The sequence below is a fragment of the Bombina bombina genome, chromosome 1, assembly GCF_027579735.1.
Source record: "Bombina bombina isolate aBomBom1 chromosome 1, aBomBom1.pri, whole genome shotgun sequence".
NCBI classification, from domain to species: domain Eukaryota; kingdom Metazoa; phylum Chordata; class Amphibia; order Anura; family Bombinatoridae; genus Bombina; species Bombina bombina.
In genome coordinates, this window is record NC_069499.1 from 1,463,995,702 (window position 1) to 1,464,015,410 (window position 19,709).

General features: G+C 37.9%; 1 protein-coding gene across 1 annotated transcript in view; it reads left to right on the forward strand.

The window, feature by feature from the left end:
• The window catches only part of RNF213 (ring finger protein 213), an 881,087-nt gene that overhangs the window by 769,935 nt on the left and 91,443 nt on the right, over window positions 1-19,709 (forward strand). Inside the window, exons 45-47 of the mRNA XM_053706514.1 lie at window positions 6,466-6,650; window positions 6,940-7,062; window positions 18,446-18,556. Coding sequence (XP_053562489.1) covers window positions 6,466-6,650; window positions 6,940-7,062; window positions 18,446-18,556 — 419 coding nt within the window. The remainder of the gene's footprint in view (window positions 1-6,465; window positions 6,651-6,939; window positions 7,063-18,445; window positions 18,557-19,709) is intronic.

Here is a 19,709-nt window from a genome sequence, read left to right on the forward strand (position 1 = left end):
CTTTCAGAAATAGATCTGATGGCTTCTCATCTAAACAAGGAACTTCCCAGGTACCTGTTCAGGTCCAGGGATCCTCAGGCGGAAGCAGTGGATGCGTTGACACTTTCTTGGTGTTATCGATCTGTTTAGATTTTTCCTGCCTTTAGTTTTTCTTCCAAGAGTGATCTTTAAAATCATTATGGAGCAATCGTTTGTGTTGCTGGTGGTGGCTCCAGTATGGCCTCACAGGTTTTGGTATGCGGATCTTGTTCGGATATCCAGTTGCCAACCTTGACCCACTTCCATTAAGGCTGGACCTTCTGTTTCAAGGTTCGTTTTTTTCCATCAGGATTTCAAATCTTTAAATCTGAAGGTATGGAAATTGAACGCTTAGTGCTTGTCATAAAGGTTTCTCTGACTTTGTGATTAATACTATGTTGCAGGCTCGTAAATCTGTTTCTAGAAAGATTTATTATCGAGTTTGGAAGACTTTCATTTCATGGTGTTTCATAAATTCTCTTGGCATTCTTTTAGAATTCCTAGAATATTTCAGTTTCTTCAGGATAGTTTGGATAAAGGTTTGTCTGCAGGTTCCTTGAAGGGACAAATCTCTGCTCTTTCTGTTTTATTTCACAGGAAGATTGCTAAGCTTCCTGATATTCACTGTTTTGTTCAGGCTTTGGTTCATATAAAGCCTGTCATTAAATCAATCTCTCCTTCTTGGAGTTTTAATTTGGTTTTAAAAGCTTTACAGGCTCCTCCATTTGAGCCTATGCATTCTTTGTACATTTAAATACTTTCTTGGAAAGTGTTGTTTCTTTTGGCCATCTCTTCTGTTAGAAGAGTTTCTGAATTATTTGCTCTCTTGTGATTCTCCTTTCTGATTTTTCATCAGGATAAGGCAGTTTTGCGAACTTCATTTAAATTCTTCTCTAAGGTTGTGATGTCTAACAACATTAATAGAGAAATTGTTGTCCTTTCCTTGTGTCCTAATCCTAAGAATTCTTTGGAGAGATCCTTACATTCTTTGGATATGGTGAGAGCTCTGAAATATTATGTTGAAGCTACTAAAGATTTCAGGAAGACGTCTAGTCTATTTGTTATCTTTTCTGGATCCAGGAAAGGTCAGAAGGCTTCTGCCTTTTTTTTGTCATCGTGGTTAAAGCTTTTGACTCATCACGCTTATTTGGAGTCGGGTCAGGCCCCGTCTCAGAGAATTACAGCTCATTCTACTAGGTCAGTCTCCACTTCGTCGGCTTTTAACAATGAAGCTTCAGTTGATCAGATTTGCAAAGCAGCAACTTGGTCTTCTTTGCATACATTTACTAAATTCTACCATTTTGATGTATTTGCTTCTTCGAAAGCAGTTTTTGGTAGAAATGTTCTTCAGGCAGTTGTTTCAGTTTGATTCTTCTGCTTATGATTTAAGTTTTTTCGTTTAATTTATGGGAATAAACTTATATTTGGGTTGTGGATTAATTTTTTTCAGCGAAATGGCTGTTATTATTTTATCCCTCCCTCTCTAGTGACTCTTGCGTGGAGTTCCACTTCTTGGGTATTGCTATCCCATACGTCACTAGCTCATGGACTCTTGCCTATTACATGAAAGAAAACATAATTTATGTAAGAACTTACCTCATAAATTCATTTCTTTCATATTGGCAAGAGTCCATGAGGCCCACCCTTTTTTCTGGTGGTTATGATTTTTATGTATAAAGCACTATTATTTCCAAATTCCTTTGTTGATGCTTTTTACTCCTTTCTTTTTCACCCCACTACTTGGCTATTCATTAAACTGATTTGTGGGTGTGGTGAGGGGTGTATTTATAGGCATTTTGAGGTTTGGAAAACTTTTCCCCTCCTGGTAGGATTGTATATCCCATACGTCACTAGCTCATGGACTCTTGCCAATATGAAAGAAATGAATTTATCAGGCAAGCTCTTAAATAAATTATGTTTTTACGTGCAAGATCATGCTATAGCTGAATGCCCCCTGGAATGGGGCAAGCAGTGTTAGCAGCAAGACCCACATTACCGGGGGAAAAAACCTTAATGACATGCAATGTTGCATAATCACCAATACCATAATTAAAAAAGCTATGCAATAATGCTTTTAAATTCAAATGAGCAGTGGATTTTTTTTTCCTAACAAATTTGAGTTTCATTTCCCAGTTTCCTGTATCATGTGATAGCCATCAACCAATCACAGACCTACATACATATATAATATGAAATATTCCACATGCTTAGTACGAAATGGTGAATTAGAAAGTGTGCACACGAAAACATAAGCTTATTTTATAAACAGCTGCTTACTATCGCCTTTCCCTTTAGCGCAATATACTCACTAGCTAAAATTGTAGCGATACTATTGTAGCATATACCCCTTTTTTCCGTATTACCTTTAATTATTTATTTTGTATGATTTTCATGTTATTTAAAGGGATAGTAAACACTAAAAATTATATTGTTTAAAAAGATAGATAATCCCTTTATTTACCATTCACCAGTATTGTATAACCAACTCTGATATAGAAATATAGTTGTTACCTCTGTAATTACCTTGTATCTAAGCTTCTGCAAACTGCCTCCTTATTTTAGATCTTTTGACAGACTTGCTATTCAGGCAATTAGCGCTGTCTCTTAAATAACTCCACGTGCATAAGCACATTCGGCTAGATTACGAGTTTGGCGTTAGAGGCTATGCGGTGCTAATGAGCAGTTTATGCTCACCACTCACTTACAGACAGCGCTGGTATTATGGGTTTTTACAAACCCGGCGTTAACCGCAAAAAAAGTGATCGTAGAGCAAAATTCTGCTCCACATCTCACCTCAATACCAGCGCTGCTTACATTAGCGGTGAGCTGGCTGAACGTGCTCGTGTATGATTTCCCCATAGAAATCAATGGGGGAGAGACGGCTGAAAAAAAAACTAACACCTGCAAAAAAGCAGCGTTTAGCTCCTAACGCAGCCCCATTGATTCCTATGGGGAAAATAAATTTATGTCTACACCTAACACCCTAACATGAACCCTGAGTATAAACACCACTAATCTTACACTTATTAACCCCTAATCTGCTGCCCCCAACATCGCCGACCCCTACATTATATTTATTAACCCCTTATCTGCCGCCCCCCAATGTCGCCGCAACCTACCTACACTTATTAACCCCTAATCTGCTGCCCCCAACGTCGCCACCACTATATTAAAGTTATTAACCCCTAAATCTAAGTCTAACCCCAACGCCCCCTAACTTAAATATAATTTAAATAAATCTAAATAAAATTACTATTATTACCTAAATAATTCCTATTTAAAACTAAATACTTACCTATAAAATAAACCCTAAGATAGCTACAATATAACTAAGTTACATTGTAGCTAGCTTAGGGTTTATTTTTATTTTACAGGCAAGTTTGTATTTATTTTAACTAGGTAGAATAGTTATTAAATAGTTATTAACTATTTAATAACTACCTAGTTAAAATAAAGACACATTTACCTGTAAAATAAAACCTAATCTATTTTACAATTACACCTAACACTACACTATAATTAAATTAATTCCCTAAATTAAATACAATTAAATAAAGTTATCTAAAGTACAAACCCCCCCCCACTAAATTACAGAAAATAATAAACAAATTACAAGATTTTTAAACTAATTACACCTAATCTAATCCCCCTAATAAAAAAAGCCCTACCCTACACTAAATTACAAATAGACCTTAAAAGGGCCTTTTGCGGGGCATTGCCCCAAAGTAATCGGCTCTTTTACCTGTAAAAAAAAAAAAAGTACAAATCCCCCCCCCCCAACATTAAAACCCACCACCCACACAACCAACCCTGCTCTAAAACCCACCCAATACCCCCTTAAAAAAATCTAACACTAACCCCTTGAAGATCACTTTACCGGGAGAAGTCTTCACCCAACCGGGCCGAAGTCCTCAACGAAGCCGGGAGAAGTCTTCATCCATGCTGGGCGAAGTGGTCCTCCAGACGGGCAGAAGTTTTCATCCAGACGGCATCTTCTATCTTCATCCATCCAGCACGGAGCTGGTCCATCTTCAAGACATCCAACGCGGAGCATCCTCTTCCATCGAAGTCTTCTTACTAAATGATGGTTCCTTTAAGTGACGTCATCCAAGATGGCGTCCTTTCAATTCCGATTGGCTGATAGAATTCTATCAGCCAATCGGAATTAATGTAGAAAAAATCCTATTGGCTGATGCAATCAGCCAATAGGATTGAGCTGGCATTCTATTGGCTGATTGGAACAGCCAATAGAATGTCAGCTCAATCCTATTGGCTGATTGCATGGACATGTTAAACATGAAGACCTAGATTACAAGTGGAGCACTATTGATAGCGTAGGTTGCACTATCCATGTTGTGACCCTGCACTAGGAATAGCTCACAATCTGGTATTACTAGTGAATGGTAAAATAGTTTTTCCAGGAAATGTTAGCATGGCCAATATTTATTTAGCGCTCCCTATACTTTTAATTGATAGAGCAAGGCTAGCTAACTACACTAGTGATGAGTTATGTGTTGCGCTGCAGAATATAGCACACCTGGAGACCTGAAATAAAGTGTTAGTGCTAGAATAAAAGTATAAAAAAAATGTATAAAATATTTAAAAAAATTCTCACACACATATTATACTGTATGTAATGTAAAACAGGTGTTTCTTATTAATAAAAATTTAAAAACATTGAGTTAAAGGGAAATTGGTGTTAGACTAGGAAGGGTGTATATATGTGTATACATGTGTATGCTTATTTATCATTTAAAAGCATAGATTATAACTTTGAGGAACTGCACTGTTTTTTTTTTTCGTTTTTTTTTAGCGCACCTTCGGCTTAGGATACCTTCGGGTTACAACTCGAGCTTTAACCAGGACCTGAGTTTTTCAGCATGCACCATAAAAGTCTATTATGTGAGGGATTTAGTGCAGCTGCGCTATCCAGCCTAGGCTTTCCACTTGTAATATGGAAGTAAAAATGGAAATACAGGTAGCCCTCAGTTTACGCCGGGGTTAGGTTCCAGAAGGAATGGTTGTAAATCGAAACCGTCGTAAATTGAAACCCAGTTTATAATGTAAGTCAATGGGAAGTGAGGGAGATAGGTTCCAGGCCCCTCTCAAAATTGTCATAAGTAACACCTAATAAATTATTTTTAAAGCTTTGAAATGAAGACTTTAAATGCTAAACAGCATTATAAACCTAATAAAATAATCACACAACACAGAATATATAATTAAACTAAGTTAAATGAACAAAAACATTTGCTAAACAGCATTATAAACCTAATAAAATAATCACGCAACACAGACTTCACTTGCATTTTTTTGCAAACAGTTCTTTCTATGCATTCCAATCTGGACTGATTTATAGACAGGAAGATCTTGTTCCTTTGTAATCTGCTCGATAGCTCAGGTGTGGTTAAACTGATTAATTTCAGCTTGCTTGGCTTTGCTGCAACACAAGCGGACAGCTCCACCTACTGGCTACTTTAATAAATGCACTGCTTCTCAATGCTTTTCAATAGCAGTCACATGACTGGAAAAAAAGGTTGTTATTCTGAAACGGTGTAAATTGAACCGTTGTAAAACGAGGGTCACCTGTACTATGGATTGCCCTGTAGCTATATTAGCGCACCATAGCAATATAATTTTTACACTCAATTTGTAATCTAGGCTGTATTTTGTATGCAGAATCTGGTGCAAAATAGTGAATACATTTTAATGCATTCATAAAAAAAAAAATATTGTCACTAATTATAAAATGACACAAACTTATATAAAATTGATAATTAGAGTTTGTTTACTTTTATTTTGGCTGTATTTTGTACTTCTGTAAAAGTGCAAATCCCTTCTTGTAGAGCCTGTGATCTTTTTGTGTGTGTTAAACTAGATTGTATACTGTACAGTCTGCAATAGAATTTTTATTGCTTTAAAAGATAGACAATCCCTTTTATTTTCCATTCCCCCGTTTTGCACAACCAACACAATTATATTAATATACTTTTTACCTCTGTGATTACCTTGTATCTAAGCATCTTCTGACAGCCCCCTGATCACATGACTTTTAACTTATTATCTATTGACTTCATTTAATACTGTGTTGTGCTAAATCTTAAATAACTCCTTGTGCGTGAACACAATGTTATTGGCCCACATGAAATAGCAGTCTCCTATTGTGAAAAGCAAATACAAAAGCATGTGATAAGAGGCTGTCTGTAGTGACTTAGAAACAGGCAGAAATTTAGAGATTTAAATGTTATAAAGTATATTAATATATCAATGTTGGTTGTGCAAAGCTGGGAAATGGTTAGTAAAGGCATTATCTATCTTTTTAAACAATAAGAATTTTAGTGTAGACTGTCCCTTTAAGAATAAGTTTAATAATTATTTTTAACTAGTTGTAAATATGACAGTTATATTTAATCCAGTAATTCTGTAATTATAAAAATTGTTTTGCAGAAATACCTGATATATCGAACTACTTAAAAAATGTAAAGGATTTTTGCACAAACTCTGCCAATGACTGGTACCGAGTTTATTTAATCCGCAAATTGGCAAATCAGTATGGTATAGAACATGTTCAAAAGCTTTTTGAAGATGAGGATTTCAGATGGCTGTTTCCACCACAAATTTTCCAAAAAAAGGTATAAAAATCTAGAATTTAAATGTTTTTTTGCTACAATAGAATTTTCATATTGTACATATTGACATTTAAGTTAGTGAATAAACAACATTAAAAAATGATTGTGTCTTATTATATCCTAAGAATACATAAATATGAATCTTTATTTCTGTGGCAGTATTAATACCATTTAATTAACATTTGAAATGCTGTTGTCTTTCTTGTTTCCTAAGATCTCAAGAAAGTTTATACAAATAACACAATATTGTTTGTAGAATTATGATCATAAATAATATATTTGTTATTTTCAGAAGTCTCAGGCCAGTCAAATTGACCTGTTTTTAGTGTGTGGTAACAACTACAAATTACTGAGAGATGGAATTGGCAAAGCATTGCTTGAAAACAAAGAAGAAAGAATTTCTGAAGCACAAAAGGTATCCAATAGTCTTTAACAGGCATGACAAATGTGTTTATATTTCAGCTGTGTCTGGACCAAAGTTTAGTTCTGTATGTGATGTCACTATAAAATTAAAAAAATGTACCAGATGGAGAGGATTAGAGCATCTTGCTGGTTTACTGAACTTCACAAATTCTAGGCCCACAAAAGGCGGTTAGTATTTTCATTATTGATTTGACATAGTAGAGCTCAGAGTGAAATGTCTTAATGAAGCACTAACTGTCTACAAACAATCACTTATCAGGAGTCTAGCTACCTCATGACATTAAAGTGAATGTAAATCCTAGCATTTTACAAACGCTAGGATTGACTTTTGAAACAAATAAAAGGGGACTTTCATTCATGAAGTATAAGATACTTCATGTAGACAGCTCCTTTATTTGTTTTAACTGATCGCCGTTTTTAGCAGTCCACAGCTAAAAAAAATTGTTGCTAGCCTCTTAGCCAATAGCATAGTTGCCAACAGTCCCGTTTTTCCCAGGACAGTCCCGGAATTTGGGACCCTGTCCCTGCCATTTAATTGTCCTGGATTGTCCCTGGAGTGTTATTAAAAAAACAAACAAAAAAAACAAAACAGTTTTGCTGCAATTCCGAGTTCCGCCAGCAGGTGTCACTGTCAAAGTGAAGCATAGCAGGAAACTAAGGCCTAGATTTAGAGTTTGGCGTTAGCCGTCAAAAGCAGCGTTAAGGGGTCCTAACGCTGCTTTTTACCGCCCGCTGGTATTTAGAGTCAGGCAGGAAAGGGTCTACCGCTCACTTTCTTTCCGCGACTCCAGGCTACCGCAGATCCCCTTACGTCATTTGCGTATCCTATATTTTCAATGGGATTTGCCTAACGCTGGTATTTGGAGTCTTGGAAGAAGTGAGCGGTAGAGCCTCTACCGACAAGACTCCTACCGCCAAAAAAAGTCAGTAGTTAAGAGCTTTATGGGCTAACGCCGGAACATAAAGCTCTTAACTACTGTGCTATAAAGTACACTAACACCCATAAACTACCTATGTACCCCTAAACCGAGCCCCCCCACATCGCAAACCCTCTAATAAAAGTTTTTTAACCCCTAATCTGCCGACCGGACACCGCCGCCACCTACATTATAGCTATGAACCCCTAATCTGCTGCCCCTAACATCGCCGACACCTACATTATATTTATTAACCCCTAATCTGCCGCACCCAAGTCACCGCAACCTAACTACAATTATTAACCCCTAATCTGCCGACCGGACATCGCCGCCACTATAATAAATGTATTAACCCCTAAACCGCCGCACTCCCGCCTCGCAAACACTATAATAAATAGTATTAACCCCTAATCTGCCCTCCCTAATATCGCCGCCACCTACCTACAATTATTAACCCCTAATCTCCCGCCCGCAACGTCGCCGCTACTATAATAAAGTTATTAACCCCTAAACCTAAGTCTAACCCTAACCCTAACACCACCCTAACATAAATATAAATATAATTTAAATAAAACAAAATAATATTCCTATAATTAAATAAATTAATCCTATTTAAAACTAAATACTTACCTAGAAAATAAACCCTAATATAGCTACAATATAACTAATAATTACATTGTATCTATTTTAGTATTTATATTTATTTTACAGGCAACTTTGTATTTATTTTAACTAGGTACAATAGCTATTAAATAGTTAATAACTATTTAATTACAAAATTACCTGTGAAATAAATCCTAACCTAAGTTACAATTAAACCTAACACTACACTATCATTAAATTAATTAAATAAATTAACTACAATTACCTACAATTAAATTCAATTAAATAAACTAAACTATAGTACAAAAAAAACAAACACTAAATTACAGAAAATAAAAAAATAATTACAAGAAGTTTAAACTAATTACACCTAATCTAAGCCCCCTAATAAAATAATAAAGCCCCCCAAAATAAAAAAAATGCCCTACCCTATTCCCTGTTCCAATCAGCCAATAGAATGCAAGCTCAATCCGATTGGCTGATTGGATCAGCCAATCGGATTGAACTTTAATCTGATTGGCTGATTGAATCAGCCAATCAGATTTCTTTCATGTAATTAGCAAGAGTCCATGAGCTAGTGACATATGGGATATACATTCCTACCAGGAGGGGCAAAGTTTCCCAAACCTCAAAATGCCTATAAATACACCCCTCACCACACCCACAAATCAGTTTTACAAACTTTGCCTCCTATGGAGGTGGTGAAGTAAGTTTGTGCTAGATTCTACGTTGATATGCGCTCCGCAGCAGGTTGGAGCCCGGTTTTCCTCTCAGCGTGCAGTGAATGTCAGAGGGATGTGAGGAGAGTATTGCCTATTTGAATTCAATGATCTCCTTCTACGGGGTCTATTTCATAGGTTCTCTGTTATCGGTCGTAGAGATTCATCTCTTACCTCCCTTTTCAGATCGACGATATACTCTTATATTTACCATTACCTCTGCTGATTCTCGTTTCAGTACTGGTTTGGCTTTCTACTTCGTGTAGATGAGTGTCCTGGGGTAAGTAAGTCTTATTTTCTGTGACACTCTAAGCTATGGTTGGGCACTTTTATATAAAGTTCTAAATATATGTATTCAAACATTTATTTGCCTTGACTCAGGATGTTCAACGTTCCTTATTTCAGACAGTCAGTTTCATATTTGGGATAATGCATATGAATTTATCATTTTTTCTTACCTTAAAATTGACTTTTTTTCCTGTGGGCTGTTAGGCTCGCGGGGGCTGAAAATGCTTCATTTTATTGCGTCATTTTTGGCGCGGACTTTTTTGGCGCAAAAATATTTTTCTATTTCCGGCGTCATACGTGTCGCCGGAAGTTGCGTCATTTTTTTGACGTTTTTGCGCCAAAAGTGTCGGCGTTCCGGATGTGGCGTCATTTTTGGCGCCAAAAGCATTTAGGCGCCAAATAATGTGGGCGTCTTTTTTGGCGCTAAAAAATATGGGCGTCATTATTGTCTCCACATTATTTAAGTCTCATTATTTATTGCTTCTGGTTGCTAGAAGCTTATTCACTGGCATTTTTTCCCATTCCTGAAACTGTCATTTAAGGAATTTGATCAATTTTGCTTTATATGTTGTTTTTTCTATTACATATTGCAAGATGTCCCAGATTGACCCTGAGTCAGAAGATACTACTGGAAAATCACTGCCTGGTGCTGGATCTACCAAAGTTAAGTGTATCTGCTGTAAACTTGTGGTATCTGTTCCTCCAGCTGTTGTTTGTAATGAATGTCATGACAAACTTGTTAATGCAGATAATATTTCCTTTAGTAATACTACATTACCTGTTGCTGTTCCATCAACATCTAATACTAGTGTTCCTGTTAGCATAAGAGATTTTGTGTCTAAATCCATTAAGAAGGCTATGTCTGTTATTCCTCCTTCTAGTAAACGTAAAAGGTCTTTTAAAAACTTCTCATTTTTCAGATGAATTTTTAAATGAACATCATCATTCTGATTCTGATAGTGGTTCCTCTGGTTCAGAGGATTCTGTCTCAGAGGTTGATGCTGATAAATCTTCATATTTATTCAAAATGGAATTTATTCGTTCTTTACTTAAAGAGGTTTTAATTGCATTAGAAATAGAGGATTCTGGTCCTCTTGATACTAAATCTAAACGTTTAAATAAGGTTTTTAAATCTCCTGTAGTTATTCCAGAAGTTTTTCCTGTCCCTGATGCTATTTCTGAAGTAATCTCCAGGGAATGGAATAATTTGGGTAATTCATTTACTCCTTCTAAACGTTTTAAGCAATTATATCCTGTGCCATCTGACAGATTAGAGTTTTGGGACAAAATCCCTAAAGTTGATGGGGCTATCTCTACTCTTGCTAAACGTACTACTATTCCTACGGCAGATAGTACTTCCTTTAAGGATCCTTTAGATAGGAAAATTGAATCCTTTCTAAGAAAAGCTTACTTATGTTCAGGTAATCTTCTTAGACCTGCTATATCTTTAGCGGATGTTGCTGCAGCTTCAACTTTTTGGTTAGAAGCTTTAGCGCAACAAGTAACAGATCATAATTCTCATAGCATTGTTAATCTTCTTCAACATGCTAATAACTTTATTTGTGATGCCATCTTTGACATCATTAGAGTTGATGTCAGGTATATGTCTCTAGCTATTTTAGCTAGAAGAGCTTTATGGCTTAAAACTTGGAATGCTGATATGTCTTCTAAGTCAACTTTGCTTTCCCTTTCTTTCCAGGGTAATAAATTATTTGGTTCTCAGTTGGATTCTATTATCTCAACTGTTACTGGAGGGAAAGGAACTTTTTTACCACAGGATAAAAAATCTAAAGGTAAATTTAGGTCTAATAATCGTTTTCGTTCCTTTCGTCACAATAAGGAACAAAAGCCTGATCCTTCATCCACAGGAGCGGTATCAGTTTGGAAGCCATCTCCAGTCTGGAATAAATCCAAGCCTTTTAGAAAACCAAAGCCAGCTCCCAAGTCCACATGAAGGTGCGGCCCTCATTCCAGCTCATCTGGTAGGGGGCAGATTACGATTTTTCAAAGAAATTTGGATCAATTCAATTCACAATCTTTGGATTCAGAACATTGTTTCAGAAGGGTACAGAATTGGCTTTAAAATAAGGCCTCCTGCAAAGAGATTTTTTCTTTCCCGTGTCCCAGTAAATCCAGCGAAGGCTCAAGCATTTCTGAAATGTGTTTCAGATCTAGAGTTGGCTGGAGTAATTATGCCAGTTCCAGTTCTGGAACAGGGACTGGGGTTTTATTCAAATCTCTTCATTGTACCAAAGAAGGAGAATTCCTTCAGACCAGTTCTGGATCTAAAAATATTGAATCGTTATGTAAGGATACCAACATTCAAAATGGTAACTATAAGGACTATCCTGCCTTTTGTTCAGCAAGGGCATTATATGTCCACAATAGATTTATAGGATGCATATCTGCATATTCCGATTCATCCAGATCACTATCAGTTTCTGAGATTCTCTTTCCTAGACAAGCATTACCAATTTGTGGCTCTGCCGTTTGGCCTAGCAACAGCTCCAAGGATTTTTACAAAGGTTCTCGGTGCCCTTCTGTCTGTAATCAGAGAACAGGGTATTGTGGTATTTCCTTATTTGGACGATATCTTGGTACTTGCTCAGTCTTCACATTTAGCAGAATCTCATACGAATCGACTCGTATTGTTTCTTCGAGATCATGGTTGGAGGATCAATTTGCCGAAAAGTTAATTGATTCCTCAGACAAGGGTAACCTTTTTAGGTTTCCAGATAGATTCAGTGTCCATGACTCTGTCTCTGACAGACAAGAGACGTCTAAAATTGGTTTCAGCCTGTCGAAACCTTCAGTCTCAATCATTCCCTTCGGTAGCCTTATGCATGGAAATTCTAGGTCTTATGACTGCTGCATCGGACGCGATCCCCTTTGCTCGTTTTCACATGCGACCTCTTCAGCTCTGTATGCTGAACCAGTGGTGCAGGGATTTCACAAAGATACATCAATTGATATCTTTAAAACCATTTGTACGACACTCTCTGACGTGGTGGACAGATCACCAACGTTTAGTTCAGGGGGCTTCTTTTGTTCTTCCAACCTGGACTGTGATTTCAACAGATGCAAGTCTGACAGGTTGGGGAGCAGTTTGGGGGTCTCTGACAGCACAAGGAGTTTGGGAATCTCAGGAGGTGAGATTACCAATCAATATTTTGGAACTCCGTGCAATTTTCAGAGCTCTTCAGTCATGGCCTCTTCTAAAGAGAGAATTGTTCATTTGTTTTCAGACAGACAATGTCACAACTGTGGCATATATCAATCATCAAGGAGGGACTCACAGTCCTCTGGCTATGAAAGAAGTATCTCGAATTCTGGTTTGGGCGGTATCCAGCTCCTGTATAATTTCTGCGGTTCATATCCCAGGTATAGACAATTGGGAAGCGGATTATCTCAGCCGCCAAACGTTACATCCGGGCGAATGGTCTCTTCACCCAGAGGTATTTCTTCAGATTGTTCAAATGTGGGGACTTCCAGAAATAGATCTGATGGCTTCTCATCTAAACAAGAATCTTCCCAGGTATCTGTCCAGATCCAGGGATCCTCAAGCGGAAGCAGTGGATGCATTGTCACTTCCTTGGAAGTATCATCCTGCCTATATCTTTCCGCCTCTAGTTCTTCTACCAAGAGTAATTTCCAAGATTCTGAAGGAATGCTCGTTTGTTCTGCTGGTGGCTCCAGCATGGCCTCACAGGTTTTGGTATGCGGATCTTGTCCGGATGGCCTCTTGCCAACCGTGGACTCTTCCGTTAAGACCAGACCTTCTGTCGCAAGGTCCTTTTTTCCATCAGGATCTCAAATCCTTAAATTTAAAGGTATGGAGATTGAACGCTTGATTCTTAGTCAAAGAGGTTTCTCTGACTCTGTGATTAATACTATGTTATAGTCTCGTAAATCTGTATCTAGGAAGATATATTATAGAGTCTAGAAGACTTACATTTCTTGGTGTCTTTCTCATCATTTTTCCTGGCATTCTTTTAGAATTCCGAGAATTTTACAGTTTCTTCAGGATGGTTTGGATAAAGGTTTGTCTGCAAGTTCCTTGAAAGGACAAATCTCTGCTCTTTCTGTTCTTTTTCACAGAAAGATTGCTAATCTTCCTGATATTCATTGTTTTGTACAAGCTTTGGTTCGTATAAAACCTGTCATTAAGTCAATTTCTCCTCCTTGGAGTTTGAATTTGGTTCTGGGGGCTCTTCAAGCTCCTCCATTTGAACCTATGCATTCATTGGACATTAAATTACTTTCTTGGAAAGTTTTGTTTCTTTTGGCCATCTCTTCTGCTAGAAGAGTTTCTGAATTATCTGCTCTTTCTTGTGAGTCTCCTTTTCTGATTTTTCATCAGGATAAGGCGGTGTTGCGAACTTCTTTTCAATTTTTACCTAAGGTTGTGAATTCTAACAACATTAGTAGAGAAATTGTGGTTCCTTCATTATGTCCTAATCCTAAGAATTCTAAGGAAAAATCATTGCATTCTTTGGATGTAGTTAGAGCTTTGAAATATTATGTTGAAGCTACTAAGAATTTCCGAAAGACTTCTAGTCTTTTTGTTATCTTTTCCGGTTCTAGGAAAGGTCAGAAGGCCTCTGCCATTTCTTTGGCATCTTGGTTGAAATCTTTAATTCATCATGCTTATGTAGAGTCGGGTAAAATTCCGCCTCAAAGGATTACAGCTCATTCTACTAGGTCAGTTTCTACTTCCTGGGCTTTTAGGAATGAAGCTTCTGTTGATCAGATTTGCAAAGCAGCAACTTGGTCTTCTTTGCATACTTTTACTAAATTCTACCATTTTGATGTGTTTTCTTCTTCTGAAGCAGTTTTTGGTAGAAAAGTACTTCAGGCAGCTGTTTCAGTTTGATTCTTCTGCTTATAATTTCAGTTTTTTTCATTATAAGATTTGAACTTTATTTTGGGTGTGGATTATTTTCAGCGGAATTGGCTGTCTTTATTTTATCCCTCCCTCTCTAGTGACTCTTGCGTGGAAGATCCACATCTTGGGTAGTCATTATCCCATACGTCACTAGCTCATGGACTCTTGCTAATTACATGAAAGAAAACATAATTTATGTAAGAACCTGATAAATTCATTTCTTTCATATTAGCAAGAGTCCATGAGGCCCACCCTTTTTTGTGGTGGTTATGATTTTTTTGTATAAAGCACAATTATTCCAATTCCTTATTTTTTATGCTTTCGCACTTTTTTTCTTATCACCCCACTTCTTGGCTATTCGTTAAACTGATTTGTGGGTGTGGTGAGGGGTGTATTTATAGGCATTTTGAGGTTTGGGAAACTTTGCCCCTCCTGGTAGGAATGTATATCCCATACGTCACTAGCTCATGGACTCTTGCTAATATGAAAGAAATGAATTTATCAGGTAAGTTCTTACATAAATTATGTTTTTTCCTACCTTAATTCCGATTGGCTGATAGAATCCTATCAGCCAATCGGAATTGAAGGGACGCCATCTTGGATGACATCACTTAAAGGTACCGTCATTGTGTAAGAAGACTCCGGATGAAGAGGATGGCTCCGCGTCGGCTCCTTGGAAGATGGCTCCACTCCGCTCCGGATGGATGAAGATTGAAGACGCCGCCTGGATGAAGACTTCTACCGGATGAAGGACCTCTTCTGTGCACCTTGGATGAAGATTTCGGCCTGGTTGGGTGAAGACGACTCAAGGTAGGGAGATTTTCAGGGGGTTAGTGTTAGGTTTTTTAAGGGGGGTTTGGGTGGGTTAGAGTAGGGGTATGTGGGTGGTGGGTTTTAATGTTGGGGGGGTGTATTTTTTTTTACAGGTAAAAGAGCTGATTACTTTGGGGCAATGCCCCGCAAAAAGCCCTTTTAAGGGCTGGTAAAAGAGCTGATTACTTTGTAATTTAGAATAGGGTAGGGCATTTTTTTTATTTTGGGGGGCTTTATTATTTTATTAGGGGCCTTAGATTAGGTGTAATTAGTTTAAACTTCTTGTAATTATTTTTTTATTTTGTGTAATTTAGTGTTTGTTTTTTTTGTACTATAGTTTAGTTTATTTAATTAAATGTAATTGTAGGTAATTGTAGTTAATTTATTTAATTAATTTAATGATAGTGTAGTGTTAGGTTTAATTGTAACTTTGGTTAGGATATATTTCACAGGTAATTTTGTAATTATTTTAACTAGGTAGCTATTAAATAGTTATTAACTATTTAATAGCTATTGTACCTAGTTAAAATAAATACAAAGTTACCTGTAAAATAAATATAAATCCTAAAATAGATACAATGTAATTATTAGTTATATTGTAACTATATTAGGGTTTATTTTATAGGTAAGTATTTAGTTTTAAATAGGAATAATTTATTTAATGATTGTAAATTTATTTTGTTTAATTAAAATTATATTTAATTTAGGGGGGTGTTAGGGTTAGACTTAGGTTTAGGGGTTAATAACTTTATTATAGTAGTGGCGATGTTGCGGGCGGGAGATTAGGGGTTAATAATTGGTGGTAGGTGGCGCCGATGTTAGGGAGGGCAGATTAGGGGTTAATACAATTTATTATAGTGTTTGCGAGGCGGGAGTGCGGCGGTTTAGAGGTTAATACATTTATTATAGTGGCAGCGATGTCCGGTCGGCAGATTAGGGGTTAATAAGTGTAGGTAGGTGGCGGTGATGTTGGGGGGGGCAGATTATGGGGTAATAAATATAATATAGGTGTCGGCGATGTTAGGGACAGCAGATTAGGGGTTCATAGGAATAATGTAGGTTGCGGCGGTGTCCGGAGCGGCAGATTAGGGGTTAATAATAAAATGCAGGTGTCTGCGATAGCGGGGGCGGCAGATTAGAGGTTAATAAGTGTGAGGTTAGGGGTGTTTAGGCTTGGGTTCATGTTAGGGTGTTAGGTGTAGACTTAGAGAGTGTTTCCCCATAGGAAACAATGGGGCTGCGTTAGGAGCTGAACGCTGCTTTTTTGCAGGTGTTAGGTTTTTTTCAGCCAGCTCAGCCCCATTGTTTCCTATGGGGATATCGTGCATGAGCACGTTTTTCCAGCTTACCGCTACCGTAGGCAACGCTGGTATTGAGAGTTGAAGTGGAGCTAAATTATGCTCAACGCTCTCTTTTCTGAGGCTAACGCAGCCATTCAGACAACTCTAAATACCAGCGTTGTCTTAAGGGTGCGTTGGGAAAAAAAGCAGCGTTAGTACTGCGGGTCTTTACCGACAAAACTCTAAATCTAGGCATAAATGTCTAGCTGCTTGTTTACAGAGGTTCTTGCCGTGGGGAACTTCCTGCTTCTGATTCAGATCAAACATTCTTCACACAAATGATCTATGGATCATTTATCAATCACCATGGAAAAGTGAAGTGAAATTGGTGCTAGGATCTGTTTGTGCAGGTTATTTAGCAGCTGTAGTGAGGTGAGTGAATAACTCAGTTAGTTTAGAGGACAGTGAGATAGTATGAGCTTTGGGGGTTTATCAGCATTGCACTATTGTGTACTGCCCACTCCTTTTGTCACTGTTCTTTAATCACAGCTGAGTGCTGCAAACTGTGTGACGTTTTAGTAGTTAGCTATGTGATCTGGGTAACAGTGAGCTGCTGCTAGTGAAGGGTTAATAATACACATTGTACAGATCTGGGTGATAATGAGCTGCTGCTAGTGAAGGGTTAATAATACACATTGTACAGATCTGTGTGATAATGATCTGCTGCTAGTGAAGGGTTAATACACACTGTACAGATCCGGCTAATAGTTTAATTTAGTTTTTTGCAATGTGGGGGCTTGCGGTTTAGGGGTTAATAGGTTTATTTAGTGGCGGTGATGTGGGAGGGTGGGGGTTTAGCGGTTAACAACTTTATTTAGTGACGGTGATGTCGGGGAGCGGCGGGATAAGGGTTGATATTTTTATTATAGTGTTGGGGTGCGGGGGAATAGGGGTTAATAACTTTTATTAGTGGCGGCGATGTCGGAGGCGGCAGATTAGGGGTTAATAAATTTATTTAGGTGTTGGCGATATTGGGGTGCGGCGGAATAGGGGTTTATAACTTTTATTAGTGGCGACGATGCAGGTGGTAGATTAGGGGTTAATACGTTTTAAATAGTGTTTGCGATGCGGGAGGGTTGCGGTTTAAAGGTTAATAGGTAGTTTATGGGTGTAAGTGTACTTTCTAACACTTTAGTTATGAGTTTTGTGTAACAATTTTGTGGCGCAAAACTCATAACTACTGGTCTTAGATAGCGGAACGGATCGTGTCAGTATAGCCTGCAACTGTAAAAAGCTGACATGAAAATATCACCTGAGCATCTCTATGTAAAAAGGAAAGATATTTTACCTCACAATTTCTTCAGTTCACCAAAGTAAGTGCTCTGTGAACAGTTGTACTTCAACTGCTGTCCAGCTGCAAGTTGGAAAAAAAATAGCCAATCAGCAGTGCTGTGATCTCATGAGATTTCACAGTAAACTTCTTTAAACTGAATAGGAAAATAACATGACTGTGCCTGCACATCTCAGATGCACACTACATTGCAAGGCCCGGGACTAGCATTCTGATTGGCTGCTTGAAGTCTCTTTACAGATGGGTGTGAATACTTTTTTTGAGGTAAATGTCTTATTTTTTTACATAGAGATGATCAGGTGATATATTATAGTCAGCTTTCTACAGTTATGCTGCATCACTTTCAACATGTTAGAATTTTTAGGTGCCCCTGTGATCTGATGTGCACCATTTATTAAGCCCTGTGCAAAAAAAATGTAGGTTACTGAAATGTGTTCCAGTTCCACTGACAATTAAAGCATGTTGTATTTTTAAAAAATGTAAGAATAGGTGATTTAATAAAATATTTTTTTTATTAAGGAATGTAAATCTCAGGATACGGAGCAGCCTGCTCATCTGATCCTTGCTGTGTTTAGGGAAGTAACAATGTTTTATGCAACTCAGGATTACATGAATCCGGCTACAGTCGCAGTAAGTTATTTTGCTTTAAATAAATTTCATTTATGTTACACATAAGGCCAATTCTCAAATGTGTTGTCTTTCATTCAAACACTAAGGTCGTTCTTTTAAGCTTAAAGTGATTGTAAACTTTAACGAATTAAAGCCCAGTATCAAATAATACTCCTAAAAACAGGGGCAGTTTAATTCATTAACGTTTGCAAAGATACTTATTTTTTAAAATACTTACCATTGCATTATGGTAAGCATAACGCTGCTCCTCCACATTTGCTGCCTTCATTAGCATATCGATGGCGAATCCGGCTTCTTCCATTCGATGCATTGCCCCAGGAGGTAGACGCCAAAGGGGCACACAACGATTGGGGGAAGCCAGATTTATAATCGTTCTGCTAAAGAAAGCAGCAGATGCGGGCGGAAGATCAGCGTTGTGTTTACCATAACGCAAATTTAAGTATTTTTAAAAATAAGCATCTTTGTAAACTTTAATGAATTAAAGTGCGCCTGTTTTTAACAGTATTATTTAATACTGGGCTTTAATTTGTTAAAGTTTACAATCACTTTAACCCCTTCACCCAATAAGACATATATATGTCTTGCAGTACTTTGCCTATCATACTGCAAGATGTATATATACGTCTATGCTTCAGGAAGCTCCAGCACTCTCGGCTGTTAAACTACAGCTGAAATCTGGAGCTCCTGAAGCTTCAGGCATCTGCCGCATATGGAGCCGGAGCGCGAACGGTGCTCCGCCTCCATATAAGGGCAGATGCCTGATCGTTACAGATGGTGACACTGTGTGTGTCACCGTCTGTAACGAACATTACTGGTGCCAGCAGGAAGTATGGGCGAGTGGCGGGTGGGCGGCCCAGCAGGGGGAGGAGGGAGTGGGAGGACCCTAAGCTATGACAAATTGTAAATAAAGGGACAGGGAGGGATGGGGCAGCTACACTAAAGAAAAAAGTGTATGGGCATTGTGTGCGGGTCCCTAACTAATGATCAATGGAGGGAGGTAGCGGGGGGTAGGTGGGGGGAACACTACGCTACAGAATTAAAAAATAAAAATAAAAAAAAGAAGCAGTTTATAGGTACTGGCAGACAGCTGCCAGTACCTAAGATGGTGGCTAATAGGTAGAGGGGGGAGGTTTAGAGAGCTGTTTGGGGGGAT